General features: G+C 42.3%; 1 protein-coding gene across 20 annotated transcripts in view; it reads right to left on the bottom strand.

Annotated features, from left to right (window-relative positions):
• Window positions 1–19,689, bottom strand: part of MYO1B (myosin IB) — a 181,137-nt gene that overhangs the window by 118,405 nt on the left and 43,043 nt on the right. For all 20 annotated transcript variants that reach the window (XM_070242066.1, XM_070242067.1, XM_023622243.2 and 17 more), the window contains one exon: window positions 10,296–10,411. In XM_070242066.1, coding sequence (XP_070098167.1) covers window positions 10,296–10,411 — 116 coding nt within the window. The remainder of the gene's footprint in view (window positions 1–10,295; window positions 10,412–19,689) is intronic.

The following is a 19,689-nucleotide window of genomic DNA, read 5'->3' as shown; positions in this document are numbered from 1 at the left end:
CTCTTACACCTTAATCACCGGAAGAGGAAGTTCAGATCAAAGCAACGTAGAGCCAACAAGTTAAGAGGCACAGACACTGGAACATGAGCAAACAATTACCTTAAAAATAAAACAGCTACATGGTGATTTCATATATTAACAAAGAATTCAAATTTTACTTCAAATCTTTCAGAAACACCTTTATAAAACAGTAAATGCTGAGTGATTGATCATGAGTAGAAGGGATCCAATAGTGGGAAGGTAAGCCTACCCAGGAGTCCCTCTCTATCCATGGGGGATACGTTCCAAGACTCGCAGCAGATGCCTGAAAACAGGGAGAGTACCGAACTATGTTTTTGCCTATACGCACATACCAACAATAAAGTTTAATTTATTAGACACAGTAAAAGACAAACAACAATAATAATAAAATAGAACAACTATAGCACTATAATAATAGTTATGTAAACGTGGTCTCTCTCTCTCTCTCATAATACCTTTTTGTACTGTCTTCACCCTACTTCTTGCGGTGATGTGAGATGATACACTGCCTAAGTGATGAGATAAAGTGAGGGGAATGACGCAGGCATTGTGACGTACTGTCCAGGACAGGATGGAGCAGGACAGCGCAATATCTTATCACACTACTCAGAACGGCACACAATTTAAAACGTATGAACTGTTTATTTCTAGAATTTTCCATTTAATATTTTCAGACCACAGATGACTGCGGGTAAGTGAAACCATGGAAAGCAAAATCACGGATAAGGGGGAACTACTGTATACACATTCTCCTCCCTAAGTTCACACAAGCCACTCTCTCCCCACATTGAAAATTAGCCAACATGGAAGTGCCAGGGAGGAAGGCCCCCTATCCCAAGTCCATGTTCTTCTAAGTATCTACTGCAGTTTACAAGGCTGTCTCCAGGCTATTTTAACTTTTGGGGAATTGTCAGGCATCGTGATCCCCACCCCAGCCAGGAGTCATGACTGGTCTCTGAGCCTCCTCCCTCCTACTCACTCTTCACTACTTCTAATCACTTCCACTAGGTTCTATGGATTTGCCTTTGAAACGTCCCCTCATTTACAGATGAGACTTCTGTCCTTCTCCCTTCTAGCCTAGATTATTGCAAAAGCCTACCAGATCCCTAAACTACACTGCCCTTGAGTTCCTCTTCCTCTGTGCCCCAGAACAGTTCAAATCTCCAGACTGATCTTATCTCCCCTTCTACCTGCTTAAAAGTACAAGCCCTTAGCATACAAGCCCTACATGACCCACGTGTGCTCCTCCTCTTCTACCTTATTTCCCCCTGCCCAGCTTGCATCCTACATTCCAACCTTTGGGAACCTCATGAATTTGGATCACTGACATGCCATGTGGTTGTATCTCAATGTCTCCCCTTCAGTCCTTGGCACTTACTGTTCCCTCAGCCTAGGACACTCTTCCCCAGCACTGCACACTGCTCACCCCCTTACCCCTTCAGGACATTACTGAGATACCACCACCTCAGTAAGGCATCCCTGGCCACCCTATTAAAACAGAACAGCATGTCCCCGCTCCCACACAGTCCTTCTCCCCTTCCCCACCGTGTTTCTCCGAAGCACTTGTCACCGTTTACATCATCATTTATTTTACTCACTTCTCCTGTTGATGGTCTCCCTTTGCTAGAACGTATGCCCAACAGGGCTGAGATTTTTGCCCAGTACATGTGCTAGTACCTGACACATGACGGGCACTCAAATATTTAACAAATGCTAAATGACCACATCAACACCATTCCCTCTGATGGGGAAATTATTTGCTGGATTTAGAATCCTATTCCCTTATCTATGCAGCAAAGTCATCCTTCAAGACTCCCACTGTCCCATCTCCTAGCCCCTCAGGCAGGGCTGAAGCACCTCCATGGCACACCAACAGCACCTTTTCCCCAGGGAACCCACACTCAGACACTTCTGTGAGTACAAGGGGGCACTATGAATAATTATGTTGACAAACCAGGAATGACCAGGGCCATCCAGGGACATGTGGACCAGAATATGTGGTCACTCTACATCTCCTGCCTTTTTCATGGCATTTCTCTCTCTTCTGTGGTTATTTATTTATTGGCCTGTCTCCCACACCTTGAGGACAAATTCATCTTTGTATCCCTAGCTCTTCACAAGTATTTTGGGTGCTTAATGATGCTGATCAAATCAATGAACAATCACTTCCACTTGGGGACGTGGGACCCCTGAGACAGGGTGGGGCAGGAAGAACACACCCTGGACAGTGGGGACAGCAACAAGCCCCCTTCCTGGGGCTGGGACTCCAGGGCCTGCTCCCCTTTGCACGGATTTTGGCCCCATGACAGCCTCAGTCCCCACTTTTGGTTCCCCAGGCTCCTAGGCGTGGGCCCCCTATGCACTTCTCTGACCTCTGTTTCTATCATCGTTGCCTTTGCTGATTTCCCCAGACTGGATGAGGCGCAGGATTTGCTGGCCCCTGTCTAGACAAATTCCCACGTCACTCCCTCTGCCCTACCTACCCAGCCCAACTGCCAGTATGTCTTGGCAACAGACCATGGCAATGAGTCTTATTTCAGCAAGAAAGCGGTGCCCCTCCCCACCCACCCTGAACACAGCCTCTCTAGACAGGCTCCCCACATGGTTCCAACTGTAGTTCTCTCTGTCAGGGATGAAGTGTCAGACTAATCCTTCTCAGGGCTGAGGCCTCAGTGCCACTCCTTTGGATGAAATGGATCTCTTCCAGAACGTTGTAGAATTTCTCAAGGCCTGTCAAAGACATGTAACATTCTGGCAGGAAGCAACCAATTTTGCTGAGAATCAAACGCTGCCCTTTAAGATTATCTATCATGGAAATAATCATGTATGCTGGTATGAATGTGTGCTTCGCTTTACAACAGCATTTTCAACACACACTTCCTTTCAAGTCTGAGATGTGCATTTTGTGAGAAGTGATATAAATTCTAATTAGGGATCTAGAAATTAGGATTCTGAGACTTCTCAGACATACAGATACACTTTTCATTAATAAATGTGTTCTTATATCACAATGATTTTCATGATAAAAACATTATGGTGGCATAGAACCAATCTTCCAACTTTAATTTAAAAGGGTTCACAATCTGCAAGAGCAATTAGCTGAGGTCTCTTTCTGTCCAGGCACATATTCTAAAAGAAACTGTTTTGAAAATAGCCCCAAGAAAGCAACAGACTGAGAATAAAAGTTGGAGAGTCAAAGGCGGTAAGTTCAGTTGATGGAGCTTCACAAAAGCTGAGTCTGTGCTCGGCCCAGAAATGTTCCTCAGCACGGACCCAGCCTCAGCAAGCAGGCGATTTAACAACTGTCCTCCACCACATCGCCACTGCACTGCTCACAGGAAACGTGCCTCTAAACCAAGAAGTGTTGTAATCCATGATCATCCAGAATCAAGTAAGTGTCTGCCCAGGCTGAAAGCAAACACGGGGACTGTCTTCTGCTTCTTTTGACCCATGACAGTCATGCAGAAAGGAAAAAGGGCAGTTTTAACTATTCTCAAGATGGCGTCACTCCATACAAAATGGTAATCTAAGTGTCTAGACTGGGGTGTAACTGGGATTCCCTCCTGCACAAGAGCTCATGTAGATTAGAGACCGAAGCAGAAGCAAAGCCTTCCAGACTCCAACCTACCGGCCACTGCCTGACACTGCCTGAGAGAACATGGCCCCGGGTGCTTTCAGAGAACACCACTGAAAGGCACACTGTCTTCCACAGAACCTTCCCTCCCTGTCTCTATCCTCTTTCCTCCTGATGATTTGGACAATCTTGTTTCGGTAAACTTAAGTCTGAGGATTGTCTCCCTCACGGAGACAGGAATTTTATCCGCTTTGTTCGCTGCTGTATCCGTGCCTAAAGGAGAGCCTGGCACACAGTAGGTTCTCAGTGAATATTTGCTCAGTAAATGACTAACTTTTCTAAAGCAGCGAGTAGAAAGAATGCTAGATGGGAAAGCATAAAACCCTATTCTGCAAGTGGTTTTTGGGAGGTACTGGATCAATGAGAGGCTCAACTATTCCAAAAGTGAAATGAGAGAAATAATACAAAAGCCTCAGCGACATGACATCACATCAAGACACACATACATACTCTCTCTTTCTCTACCCCCGCCCTTTCTCAAGCACTTTCACACTCAGTTATACAAGCAACCTCTAAGAGAATTCAAGATCGAGCTGTCCTGAGTTCTCAAAATAAAGAAAATTTTATTCACAGAATTTCAACTCTGCTGTAGAGAAAAATACTGATAACATAAGAGGGACAAGGCCTGGGTCTTCTGCCCTGGATCTGAATGCTAAGGTCTGGACACTCAACCACAGCACTTGTACATTTTGAGATACAGTCAGAAATGTTCTTTGTAACATTAATCTGGTTCAACCTGAGTGGAATAAAATGATAACAGGAATAACAAGGACTCAAAATACACAAGCATTCTAGCTACGTCATTCTACGGGCAACAGCATGTGGTCCTGCAAAATCAGTTTGGCACAAAATGAGGAGTCAGAGGTTCCCTAGAGACAGAGGGCTCACATCTGGACAGCTGACATCAGCACCATCCAAACCCTCCCATTGATTACTTTCCTATTTTTAGGTGAGAGTAGCCAGAAATTTTTCAAAGCCTTAAGCCACTTCTCTCAGTTTATAAAATTTATTGCAGGATCATTCATTTACTAAAATGGAAAGATTGCTTGCTTCAAATAGTACTTGTAAATGCCTACTGTCACATGGCCACCACATCATATCCTAATCTAAGGACACATTCCAGCTCCTTCCTGGGCTGTGACCACAAGGATGAGTTGTTGGCAGGGGCCACAATCCGCTCCTCCTTCTCGTGGCAAGTTCCCCTTGCTAGGCACGTCACGTAACTAGATGGTACGTGCTCCACACATCACGAACAAATTGAACCTTAACACTCACTGGTGAGGAGCACTATAAAAACAGTATTTTAGCTTACTTTTTTATAAAAATGAGAAAAAAATCTCATACTGCATGACATTTTGAATAAACTGCAGTTTATTCAAACTTATTCCTGGTGGGAATAAATTTTATATCAAGAACAATTTGATTTTATTGAGTTATCACAGATGAGATAAATACAAGTAAAATGTAATGCAAAACTACTTAAAATCTCCTTTGTTCTACAGTTACTGAGCTCTTAAGACAAAAGCACAGAGAGGGCGACACAGATGTGCAGGATAAATTTCCTGATCTACAGAAGCGTCTATCTCATTAAAGAGGATGACACCGAAACAGAATTAACCACAGTCAGAAAGGTGGAGCACATGAGTGATGCTAATAACTGAGAGGCAGGGAAAGTCACCTGTGGGTTAGGCTAGAGCTGATCAAGCCTTTCAGACAGACCCTAGGAGACTGGCAGGATTTTAACATGAGCGATAGGGTATGGGGTGGGAGAGGTAGAAAGGAAAAGACATGAAAGGCTGTGACTCAAAAGGAAGTTCCACGAAGGAGCTGAGTGGTATCTGGGGCTGGAGAGGAGAGCTAAGGCTGGACTGTGGAGAGCCTGAACACCAAGCCAAGGAACTCAGAGTTCACTCAAATAGCCACAGGGAGCCCATAATGGTTTCTGGGAAGGGAAGTAGATGATCCAATTTTAGGAAGATCCATGTGACGGTGATAAACTTTATCTAGAGCCACAAGGTCAAAAGGCAATCACCCAGCAGAAGGCCAGTGGATTTGGTGACTAACTGGCAAGCGTACTGTCACAGTGCTCTTCCAACTGAATGAAGACAGATTAAATGGTTCAATTATTTCCCTCGTCTCTCCCCTATCATTCTTTCGCATCTGGGAGGTTTGGCGATCTGAGGCTGCTCTCCATGAGTGCAGTTACCGAGTTGTCTGAAATGTACTAAGTCCTCGCTGGGACATATAAAAAATTCCTTATGTTCAAAGAATTTAAAAATCCCACTGGAAAGACACTCTTTGCACAATTAGAAAGGCAAACAGTGCCATGTATGCCGCCCCACGGTGCCCTCATTTCTCTGGGCATGCCACCCACTGACATCACACTCAAGGTGTGGCCCCAAATATACAGATAGGAGCTCAGAGAAGAAGAGGGTAGGAGAAGAGGTAGGACAACATAAAACTATTTTTGAAAAGGAATATAGGAAAGAAACTACTGTTTATTTTCATTTTACTCATTTATACATTTCCACTATCTGAAAGTCAACGTACATACATGGAATGTAAACATTTTTCAATTGTCACAAATTTAAAGAAAAATCATTTCTGGACACCTTCAAAAACACATGAGCTGTAGGGGAACTATCTAGATGTTTTTTGGGTTTTTTTGAGGAAGATTAGCCCTGAGCTAACTACTGCCAGTCCTTCTCTTTTTGCTGAGGAAGCCTGGCCCTGAGCTAACATCTGTGCCCATCTTCCTCTACTTTTATACATGGGACGCCTACCACAGCATGGCGTGCCAAGCGGTGCCATGTCCGCACCCAAGATCCCAGTGAACCCTGGGCCGCCGAGAAGCGGAACGTGCGCACTTAACTGCTGCGCCACCTGGCCGGCCCCTAGATGTTTTTGAAGACTAACAGTGAACAACAGGTCAAATTAAATTCCAAATGTAATCTGGGGTAAATTAATTGGCAAAATTTTCAAAGTGTAGGGTCTGAGCAGCTGCTTAAGTTCTTTTTTATTCAAATTGGAACCAGATTCTTGAAATAGTTATGGTTAGAATGCATCACAGGCCTAAAGTCATCTTATCCCATTACATCGCAAAAATCCTATTTGCGACTCTTAGGCTGGGTTTTAGCAGGGAACCTAGCTGGCATTGATCGTGTTTCAGATACCGTCAAGGACAGACATTCACAAAGAATAATGCAGGAAAATGCATTAAAGGAAGAGGAAAACGTCCCCACCATGGAGGAGAAAGTGGTGAGACAGAGCCTGTTAGGATGTTGGAAATGTGTCCGCGTATCTCATATTACAATAATTAGCATCATTATCACTGTTAATAGCAGCAGCTCTCCTTTACTCCAGGGCTGTCAGAGTCCATGCTAAGCACTTTACGTAAACTAGACAGTTATATCATCTAAACATGGACTAGATATTTAGCCCTCACAAAAATCCCACAAGTTAGGAGCCAGCCCAGTGGTGTAGCGGTTAAAGTTTGCACGCTCTGCTTTGGTGACCCGGGGTTCGTCAGTTTGGATCCCAGGCGCAGACCTAGGACCACTCATCAAGCCATGCTGTGGCGGCAGCCCACATAAAATAGAGGAAGACTGGCACAGATCTGAGCTGAGCAACAATCTTCCTCAAGCAAAAAAAGAGGAAAGTTGGCAATACATATTAGCTTAGGGCCAATCTTACACACACACACACACACAAAAACAACCCTATAAGTCAATAATTATTTTCCCACTGAACAGAGCAAATAATTTAAGTTCTGAACTATAGCTCTTTCAAGTAATTTGCTCCAGATTACATAGTAATACATACATTGTAAACGGAAGAGCTGGGACTCGAACCCAAGTTCTGTTCAATATCCAGTCATGTGTCACTTAACAACAGGGATACAGTCTGAGAAATGCATCATTAGGCAATTTCGTCGTCGTGTGAACATCATAGAGCGTATTTACACAAACTAGATGGTATCCCCTACCACACACCTAGACCACACGGCACTAACATCGTGGGACCACTGTTGCGTATGCCGTTGACTGGAATGTTGTTATGCAGGGCGTGACTGTTACTTTGAACACTTACTCTCTGGTGCTAAGAATATTACAGGGGGCAAAAGCTGGCACAGTAGGTGAAGCTGACCTGAAGCAAATAACGCCACAAAGAAATGTTAAACTGTAAGAGTGACAAGAGTAAGAGACCTGCCTTTGGCAGGGACGTGGTGAGGGATGGTTCCTCCCTGAGGTCTAATGCAATCTAAGATCCAAAGGAAGAACAGGAGTTGCATGAGGAAAAGGGATGGAAAAGCATTCCAGGCAGAAGGCACAGAATGTGCAAAGGTGACGTAGTGGGAAGGAGTGTGGTAAGGACTCAAAGAACAAAGCGAGATGGGGAGGAGGCTGTGATACGAATCCAGCAAATTCAGATTCATTGCATAAAAGTGTACCTTGCACCCCACACACAGTGTTTTATAGACCACAGTGAAAACTTTTTGTCTTCATCCTAAGCAGACTGGGAATTTATTTTATTTTACTTTATTGCTGGTTGTGGTTGTTTTCCTCGGGGGTAATAGGGTGAACTAGGGTAGCAGTGCCATGCAGCTTTTTACAGGAATCCTTCAGAGGCGAGGATAAAAATGGACATTCCAGAGCATGAACTTCTACGTTCTAGAACAGACATCCATCAGATACCTAAACATCCTCAGAGTGGAGACTTAAGCTGCAAATGGGAAGAATGGGATGCAGTCTCTGGAGGTAAACTGAGGCACAGCCAGGCTTACCTTGGAAGGTTTGGGGTGCGGGAACACAGGCAAGCTGAGGGCAGGGGGATGGAAGCGCACAGTAAGATGCCCTAATGTGAAAACGGGAGAATGATTTCTAGCTGAGGGGGCAGCAGACAACTGTTTTCACACCCTGGCTCCCCACCCAAGTGTGTGGCTGTGGATAAATTCCTTGTCCCTCTGTGACAACTTCTCCATCTGTAACAGTACCTACCTCGAAGGGTTATTTTGAGAATGAAGTGAGTTATAACACACATAAAGTATTTAGAGCAGAGCCTTCAGATAGTAAGTACTCAGTAAGTACAAGCTATTATTATTATTTTTGTTAATATTATCATTGTAAAAGATCACAATTTGTGGTAAGCAGTTAAGGAAAGGAAAACATTTGTACATATACACCTAAGACATGTTCTCAAACTTGCACGCACCTAAGAATCATCTGGAAAGCTGGTAAAAAAATGTAGACTCCTGGCGTGTTTGAGGTGAAGCCTAGGAAACTAGATTTTCCCTAAGCTCTTGGGGGATTCTGACACAGTTGACCTCAGCACCTTCCTCTGAGAAGCACAGCTTCAAGGCCTGGAATTTAAAATAAATATTCAGGCATCAAGCCCAGTGGTGAAAGTTCCAGGTGCCCTGCTTCAGCGGCTGGCTTCACCGGTTTGGATACCCGGCCTGGACCTACTCCACTCATCAGCCATGCTGTGGAGGCATCCCACATACAGAAAACAGAGGAAGATGGGCATAGATGTTAGCTCAAGGACAATCTTCCTCAAGCAAAAAGGAGAAGGATTGGCAGCAGATGTTAGCTCAGGGCGAATCTTCCTCAAAAAAAAAAAAAAAATTCAGGCACCAAAAAAAGTATTTCATTGCAGAGACTGAACTATAGGGATAACTTTATAAAACAAATTTCAGATTTTATTTTTGTTAAGGCAAAATGAAACAAGATCTCTTGCAAAAATCTACTTTTAGAAGAAAACCAAGTAATCAGAATCTGCTTGATTGATAAAATATATAGTGCCTAGTTTTTAATAACCATTTTCACAAATTATTTAAATCTTGAGTTCCAAATGGCCCAAAGATGTCACTGTATCTCGCATTATGAAGAGAAAGCAAAACAAACATCTGGACAGTGGTATATATGTTCTTTAATTATTAGATTTTATTTTCTATCAAAATTCATAGACCCCATCTTCAATCATACAGAGATTCTTTTCTGCTAGGAAAGAACTAAAAGTCAGCAGGTTCTTTCACTTTAATTCAGGGTTTCCCAACCCCAGCACTGGGTTATTATTGTAGATTATTATTTACAGGAATTATTTACACTAACAAGTGACCTCCTTCAGAAAAATTAAACAAGTGACTAACTTAGAGAAGGTGAAATCATTGGCCGAATGCATACATCTGGTGAACAATGTCTGCAAAGATGAGAAACTGAAGGTATTATTTACTCCTCTTGCTTAAAAACTTTTACACAACCCCACACTTGGGATTTTTCTTGACCCACCAAGAATACGGAAACGCTGCTTGGGCTCTTTATAATAATAAGCATTGCACATTCTTGTTTTATTTGCAAAAATAATTAGCAGCAGCTGCTACTAACACAGAATTTTTTAACAGAAAATATTTTACATATTAAACCCAAATATTTCAGAATTTAAAGAGCCTGACGCCAAATGAAGTACTTGCCTTTTTTTACATTTAAAATAAGGCATAACAATTAACTTCTACATTCCCTCATCTAATTAAAAAAAACAACTACAATACTTTCCTGAGACTCAAATGGAACAGCTGGACACATCTGTCAACTACACATCTTTGGAGCGAAAGAGAAACTTAATGCTTTAATACGGTACTTACATGTGAGGGCTCAGCTCATAAAAATTCCTATTCCTGTAATCTTCCACTTTCTCAGGTGAATAAATGGGCAGTGAGCGGTATGGGTTAACGGATATAACCACACTTCCAATGTATGTCTGCAAAAGAAAGCATTCAGTATATCCATTAGCACATGGTGGACTCTAACATCTTAAATCTTAGTGTCCCATGGTTTCAGCCCTCTAAAAACACTAGTTCTACTGCTAACCATTCATTTGATACTTTCACAAACACTTTACATCTCTGAAATGATGGTCGATAATGTTGACTGATTTAGCTGATAAATGGAAAGCATAGATTTATACATTGAAAATACCTTTCAAAATAAATCTCTCAATTAATTTATGATCCTGGATAAGAGTTCTCCAAAGCCCTGTCAGACTTGCCAAAAATTTCATCACCAACCACAGCTAATTGCGAGCAAGGGCGGAGCTTCCCCTGATGCCAGTTAGAACTGGGCTTCCTTCTCTCATCTCTACCCTCCTGTTTCAGTCGACACTAACCCAGGGCTTTCCCTCCTCCCTATCCACACCCACTCCCATCACGTAGGGCCTGGACTTTGGCGCTGCCCTTGCACAAGCCTGTCAGTCTCTACAATGGGCTCAGACCACGTACAATTTGGTATCAGAGCCACAGTTATCCCCCAGGATTCAAACAACGTAATTTCACATTATATCTAATGCACTGTAATATGAGAATTTAAATGTACTTTCTGAAGAAGAGACCATTTAATGTCGAATTTAAATTTAATGTAGAATTTAAATTACTTTTGGAGGGATCAATGCTATATTTTAGCAGACACTAACTGTCTCACACTACAAACCAGAACACTACTTATCTTCCTTTCTATTTCGATCTTAAACTCCTGACTGCAAGAGTAGCGTTGGCTTCGTTCATTTTGCACAAAAACTAGCACAATGACACAAGCAAAAGTCACTTAACCGTAACTCATCTTAGCAGCTCCATTTTTCCTTTCAGTTTTGACATTATAAAGATGCAGGGGGAAGATGCTAACAAAATAATAAGCGATAAAATTTTTTTAAAGAAAAAGATGAAAGAAAGAAAGAAGAAAAAAAATCTCCTCCAACTTCCCAACCTTTCCATTGTCAGGCAACAAAAGGCGGCATTTTTAAAGCAACAAGTTGTCCAATATCACCATCTTTGGATTCAAAGAGATTGTCAGATCTTTCCAGAAAATTAACCAGAATATAAAATGGGATAGTAGAAACGTTCTACTGCTTTTTTTTTTATATGGGTCACAATTATTTTAATTATGAAAGACTTCTCTCCCAACCTGGAAATCTGAACAGGTCATTTTTATACAGACTTTCATCCTATAAGAACATAATCTTATCAAGAGTAGACAAGACTGCTGTTGTGAAAGAAACACAGCTCCCATGCAATTTTTGTATTTATTTCTGAGATTCTATCACCAGGACCCAATTAATGGGGCCTGACAAGAGATGACTCCAAGTCTCCTAACTTATCCCACTGCAACAAGACTTTTTCAAGATTTCTTCACACTCCGACCCACCTAGGCAAGTAGATGAAAGATGCTGGAGACCAAAGAGTTGTCTGAATAGCTTCTAACTAATATACTAGAAGCAGTGCATTGGTAGATATAAAAATATAATGACTGGTTACTCCTTTAGTATCTGTTGATTAAAAGATCAGTCTTCTTTAGTAGAAAAGTACATGAATCTCCCTTTCTGGATAATTTCTTGAATACAATAATTAAAACATATATTCGCTGTCAGCAGAGAAACCAACGATCAAGTTGCTCTTTAAAACCGAACTTCACAGTGTTAAACTCTTGATAAAAATCCGCCTCTTCTTGCAGAGAGAACAAACTCTGCTGCCTCAAATCCAAAATCAAAAGCCACACTACCAAGTTTTAAGTTTCTCTTTGTTACTTGTGACTTTTATACATACCGAATTACACGCACTTTTTTCCCCAGCTGTTTCTCTATCACCTAGAAGAGGGCTGGCCCATTAATGATGTCCCATAAATATTTACAAACTGAACGAACAACTGACTCGCACAGGGCCTGTTCACCACTAAGAGAGTGGATGGTACCAACCACTGACTCTCATAGAATTACTCTTCAGCTGAAATGTAATACCAAGTACATTGCATACAGTGCCTAATATTTTATTAAACCTGTATGCCACATGTTGTCACTGAACAAATCCTTGAAGTACGTCCTTTCACCTCAAGCTCCTTGTCCTACTGTGGTAGACCGTTTGCAAAGATGGCTGGAATAATTCCTTCCACCCCTGTATGCACATCACTTGGAAATGTGACTTTGCCATTCTTTCTGTATCAAGAGACAGAGTTTATTTCTCCGCCCCTTCGATCTGGATTTGTCCTTGTGACTTGATTTGACCAAAGGGACATTACAAGATGAGACACAAGCAAAGGTCTGAAAAGGATTTGTGTATTAGGATGTGTCCCCCTTTTTATAACTCTGGCTAGAAGCCAGGATGTGAACGAGCCTGAGCTAGCCTGTTGGAGAGGTCATGCAGAAAGCCAAGGCACCCTGAACTACAAGTCTGACAACTGTCAGACACATGAGTGATGCCATTCTAAACCATCCAGCCCCAGTTAGGCCACCAGATGCCTAAAGCCACATGCATGATCCCAGGTGAGACCAGCAGAAAACACACCAAGCTGAACTCAGTCTAAATTGCTGTCCTAGAGAACTGTATGCAAATAAATGGTTGTTGTTTTAAGCCATTAATTTGGGGGGGGGGGGGGAAAGGGGGCTGGTTTGTTACACAGCAACAATTACTGATACACCAACATAGCTGAACAAGTCTTATCAATCTAAATAAGCAAACAGTAGAAGAAACTGCTCTCTCTCCACTCCAGTTTATGTGTATGTTTCAGATATGTATCCTCTAACCTTGAACTTCCAGTAGGTATGTCCTCTACCATGATACCTGCCCTTGCTGTTTATGGGTTTCTTTCTTGAAGGTTCTATGTGCATTAGTCAAAGATTTAAATATTCCCGTATGTGCCAACAGAATGACTCAAATTGTTCAGTCACAACCCTCCTTTCTCTGAGACACAAAAGACATTTCTGACAGCAGCTGACTGGCTGGGTGGAGTTTGCAATTCTCCTCTAGTTTTAAGCAGCTACTCATTCTACATTCAGGTAACTGCAGAACCCAATTAAACCTCCTTTTTGGGAGTCGGAACAATAGTGACCAAAAAGTTCGTTTTTACATCAATTAACATTTGGACTTACAAATGATACACTTATTTTTTTAACAAGCAGCTGTATATTATTTAAAGTTGGTATTTTCTTCTTGCATCATGCTGTGAAAACAACGGTAAACTAACTCATTAAGTAACCTCTGGAATTAAGACATCAGAGATAAGACACAGAGCTTTTTAAAGTCAAGTGTGTGCATAAAAGGGCTGCACATTATGCGCCCTTTTTATTCTGAATATGCCAAGGAGAAAAAAAGAAAAGTATGGTACACCTTTACAAAAGGGAACAGCAACAAGGACCCACTTCTTGCCCTGGAAATAAGAGGTAAGTATGTACTGCATCCAGCACCAACATGCTTGGATGGTGCCAGTACCAAGAGAGCCCATAAAAGCCCTCTGGCAGTTTAACCCATTCCTACTAGGCCTCTTCTGTGGCTGTGTTCACACTTCAACCTGGTCCTTATGTCCCAAAGGACTCACAGAGAAACTCCTACTGGAATCCAGAGGATGTTCTTCTCTTGGGTTGATCACACTGAAAAAGACTCCTTCCACATAGTGGCCAAGACTATCCACCACTTAGGTTCTATCTGTCTTCTGTAACAGAGACAAGTCTGGCTCATTACCCTCAATGTATGTACTCATGCATGTATGTATGTACTTGCTCAATCAATGTGCTTATTTACTCAGTGTAACCAACCTCATAACCACCCCAGCCACTTCTAGCTCACCACCTCCACACTCCCCCAGCACCCCCAAGTCCTCAGGCGTGTGCACACCACCACCATGACGGTGGAAAGCTCCCTCCATGGCACTGTCCTGTGGGACCAGCCTCTGACACTGAGGAGGGGAAGAGGAAGGGAGGGAAGAGAAGGGGGAGGGAAGAGAAGCAAACAAGAAAGAAGAAAAGAAAAAGGGAAGGGGGAAAGGAAAAGCTCCACCTTGCTATAAAAGGCACATTCAATTAGTAAGTTTATCTTTCACTTCTCAAGGGCAGACAATAAATCAAGAATGTACAAACATTCCTAAGCCAAAACAATCTCTGCCTTCATATTTTAGATATCTCTAGCATTCCAGAACAGATGCCTTCTGAATAACCAAGTAATACTTGAATATTCCTATTGTGATTACACTGGAAACTGAAGTCTTTTCTGGAGGATGCCATCCAGTGACCTCCACACTCCAGACCACAATTCAGAACCCAGACATATAGAACCCAAAGACCATACACTTTATTCTGTAAGAAAGTTCTTCCAGGGTCCCATCCTCAGAGATTCTGTTTTAGTGGTCTGGGGAGGGGCCATGTCTCTCTATCTTTTAAAGTCTCCCCAGATGAAGTAATGTGTAACCAGAGTTGAAAACCACTGCTGTGGCCTTCGCCTTCAGGACTCACAGGACCACGTTTTACTCTGAATTGCAGAAACCATGCTAGTGTTGCTGTTGGCCTATCTCCTATCTTACTTTCCCCTTTAAATATTCTTATGTAATTAATTCCGTAAACATTTAGAAAAGAAAAGAAAATCCTTCTAGCTTTACTTACTTTCACTTAGCCATGTTTCTAATAAACTTGGCATATGGTATCTCAACACACTACAGAGAAACAGAAGCAACATCTGTAAATTGGAGCTGTTCTATAGCAGTGTATTTCAAATATCTGGCTCATTGTAAGAGATAAAATTTTCATCATGACCTAGTACGTGTATTTGAGTGTCTGTTTACATACATGCACACACACATATATGAAGCAAAAATTTCACAACACCATAAATACCCTTATCAGATGCGACACACTGATATTCTCTGTTAAATTACATTCACTACAAAATTCTTTAAAACGGCAGGTCCTAACTCACGAAATGGTTTTCGTCACCCATTAATGGGCCGAAATCGCAGTTTAAAAAATACTGCTACAGAGCCCTTCTTAACCTTTTTTTTTTTCAGTTGTTGATCCCTTTGGGATGCCAACAAAAGCTATGAACTCTCTCCTCAGAAAAAACACACATAGCATATGCCCATAAAAGTTTGCACACAGTTGACAGAACAGGTCAAGAACTCCCACCCTAAAGGAAGAAACAATGGCTACTCATCGAAAAAGGAAAAGAGAGAGTGTCAAAGAGAAGCAAAGAAAGAAGGAAAAGCAATAAAAAGTGACCAAAACAATTCTAAAAATATAAAAACGAAGAGTCCTTTGGAGTAAGAGCTGACAGCACAGTCAGCTGGCCCTGGGGCCTCTGACAGCACCGAGTCAGAGCACAGCCTGACCACCAAGGGCCAAACAAGATAACGTACTCTGTTCTTGAAGCCAAGGATACATGCAACGCATTTTGGAAAGATATTTGACCAAAAACACTTTGTTCAAGTGAAACAGTGAAGCACAATTGTAATATTTTGTGAGTCTTGACTACGCATACCTGTACACCCATTCCTCCACAATGCCAGACCACTGAAGCGTTAGTACAACATACACACAGAAAAGTCAGAACAGTTTCACATCTCTCCTATCGTGGTTCCTCCCAGGGCAACGTGATGATCTTTCGAAGCCCTAAATCCTGAAAGTTTACATTTCAATTCCCCATATAACACTGAAAATCAAACTATAACTAAACCATGTAAAGAAATCCTACAGTGACTCGTTTTCATCATGATGACTACTCTGGCGCTTCTTTTCAACTATCAAATTCTTCCAAAATATATTTTTTAAGCCCCTGCTCTACTGAGGCTCTAACTAGGGATTCCCATCTGCCCACTCATCAGCTTCCTATTTTCTTCAGAATGAATTTCAGTTGTTTCCAGTCTCTGCAGTTCCTTAAAAACTCACCCCAAACCTGTTCAAGTGCTGGCATATAAACCACACTCAAGCACCTTTTTACTAAACTCTTCCTAAATCCCCATGCGAGAGATATGAATTCTCCATCTTAACATCCATAACCACGGAGCACAAAGAACTCAAGTGGTATGACCACATTATCTAACAAAAGTGGAATCAGGACAAGCAGCCAAGAATCTGTTCTCTTTTTCATGAGAGCACATAATCCATGCTGTCTGTCAGGCCTGGGAAGCTTTGGCAAAAAGTAGCCAAGAAGAATGCCAAATCACAGAAACTTGTGTTGTCCGATGCCTCACAATGGTGTCCTCACCGCTCTAGAACAGAGAGCTACTCTGTCCGGCAGAAGCCTCCTACTTGACTATCTGAGGAATGTTGAAATCCTTCTACCACCAGGTACAAACTAAAAAGGAGGGGGAGGAAGGAACAGATCTCCTAGTTACAGGGGAAATTTTTCATCTCAACCCAAAAAGATTTTTTTTTTTAATGTTTATCCAAGCACACAAAGTTGTGCCTACACGGTGAAGAAATGCAACACTGTATTACAATCACTCTTTAACTTCAGAGAAATAAACCAGGAAAGTGGCAATGCACCAGGGAATGTCTATTTAAATATCTTACTTAATGCTAATTATTGAGCCTAAAATGGCATCAAAGAAATACTAAGGAATGCGGAGGAGTCCTCCAAGTGCCAGTCTCCAAGCATGTTACTTTCATCTCCAAAGCACTAACAGTTCAAATCCAGGACAGGTCAGGACTCAGGTACAGACAACGCTTCACATGGCTGCACAACCGCACTGATGGCCTTGACAGAATTTAGGTGACAACCATTTAACAAGCAAGCAACAAATTCAGTAAGAGGCTTCTTTATGCAAATCATCATGTTGGACACAGTGGGAAATATAAGACGCTCCTGTGGTCGTGCCTCTGAGAAGCTTATACCAAAGCTTCGAAAGTGAGACTTTTATATTGCAAACCACAACATGTAAAAGTCAACTACTCTAGGGGCTGGCCTCGTGGCTGAGTGGTTAAGTTCGCGCGCTCCGCTGCAGGCGACCCAGTGTTTCGTTAGTTCGAATCCTGGGCGCGGACATGGCACTGCTCATCAGACCACGCTGAGGCAGCGTCCCACATGCCACAACTAGAAGAACCCACAACGAAGAATACACAACTATGTACCGGGGGGCTTTGGGAGAAAAAGGAAAAAATAAAATCTTTAAAAAAAAAAAAAAAAAAAAAAAAAAAAAAAGTCAACTACTCTAGCCACGAAAACAGATGAAATACGATTTACGTGATTCTTGGCTAAATGAGTCATTAGTCTTCTTACTGCCTGAATGAGCACTTTGGGTTTAAATGAACAAAAAGTCACTATGATCTGCAGAGGTCCGAGATGTTCCAGGGAAGCCTGGGAGGGATCTGAGCAGGTCTGAAAGGGTGGGCATGATTCAGATAAAGTAATGTTCCCCGAAAGAGCGGCATATGAGATTTCAGGTTTTAGATGACACTTGGACCCTTCCCTTTTTTTAAGAAATTTTGCTAAGATGGTTTTATCCTTCCAAATATATTTTTTTTAAAGCATGAAGTACCACAGACTCAAAACAGACATGTGTATGTACACCAGGTTCACGGCAGCTTTGTTCATAGCCAAAAGGAGGAAGTAGCCCAAGTGTCCATCAATGGATGAATGGATCAACAAAATGTGGTATATGGATACAATGGAATATTATTCAGCCCTGAAAAGGAGGGATGTTCTGACACATGCTGTAACATGGATTACAACATGGACAGAGGCACCCAACCACATTTCAGAGATAGGGAATGGAACAGCTTGCCTAGAACACAAACCTCCTGTGAGTAATAGCCTAGAAAATAAGACTGGGATGAGATCAAACTCTACAGAGCCTCGACTATCAGGCTGAGGAGTCTGGGCTTCGGTCTGAAAGCAGTTCTGAGGTAAAAGTCAGTGTGTGGGGTGAAGGGGTTAGATGATGAAACTGACTGAGTCTGAACCCAGGTCATCCTGACTTAAGTGTTTCTGAGCTCTTAGATTCTACGTCATCCAGTATCATATAATGCTTCACGTGTACTTGAAATATTGTGGAAACCTCAGCTCCAAGTTATCTGGCAAAGATTTTCAGTTTTGTGTGACCCTGGGCACATTACTTAACTTCTCCAAGCCCCAGTTTCCTCATCTGGACAAGGAGGGTGATGCTGGTTCCTCCTCAAATAATGCAGAGAATTGACTGAGATTGTGTGTTAAAATACAAAACACAGCACAGCAAGCATTCCATAAATACTACCGACTGTGCTTACAGAAACTCACAGTTTACCTCTACTGGAATCTACTGGCCACGGTAATTAGCCAACTCAGGACTTGGCAGCCAACAGCATAGATTACTACCTCAGCTAAATTCACTGAGGAGTCCCATGATGCCAAAGGCTTACAAAACGGTCTTTGTACACAGGGAACTGATGAGTTATCAGATGAGCACATTCGGTACGTCTTAACGAAACTAATACCAAAAGCCTAGGATACGGAGAAAGTGATTATACAAGACCAGCTGGTGGGATCATCAGAAACAACAACACGCTCCTCACTTCACGGGGAGGGCCCTACCCTCTTCTTGGGTCTTGGATCCTGGGAATTTGATCACAAGACATCAAGACATTATGTGCCCCAGTGTTTTTAATTAGACATCTGTAAGATTTCCCGAATTCCCCTGAAGAGGGCTTTTGTCTTAATTAGATTTTTAAAGACACAGTTTGGTCTACCAAAGCTTTGTTTGGTATTAGACACAGTTCAAAATTGTGAAAAACTCCCTAAGTGAAAAGTTACAAACATAAGGCCGATAACCAAGTTAGGATTCTATCTGGATGTTATTGCTAAAACAATGTAATTCAGTGTGTACACCTCACATCCCAGTCTCAGAACATATTTGTGATAACATACGCAAAACATATACCTAGAAGAAACAGAAGGCATGAGAAGGTTTTCAAAGCTTGCCCAAGGTAGTTTCATGCCAAAGCTCTACGCCACAGTCTGGGACACTGGACCAGAGAAGTGCGATTTGCTTGGGCTCTTTCAGCTGCTTGGCAGAGATGCTCTCAAGTTCCATCAAGTACTGAAGTTTTATACTGTAACAGTGAACACAGGCAGGATCCCCCAAGCAAGCTATCATTGAGCTACGAGAAAAGCTGGGAGCCAAGAGCAAGTACGGTACAAGGCAGCCCTAGGGACCACGAAACACAAGTCTGTGAAGACTTCCTTTCCACTGCCGGCTCAACATCAACGCGCTCATCCCCTGCTCACGCTCCTGCTTCCTCTGGGCCTGCAACTA

This window comes from Equus caballus, chromosome 18 (assembly GCF_041296265.1).
Source record: "Equus caballus isolate H_3958 breed thoroughbred chromosome 18, TB-T2T, whole genome shotgun sequence".
Taxonomy (NCBI): domain Eukaryota; kingdom Metazoa; phylum Chordata; class Mammalia; order Perissodactyla; family Equidae; genus Equus; species Equus caballus.
Note: the sequence above shows the minus strand (reverse complement) of the source record. Positions and strands in the feature narration are given on the sequence as shown.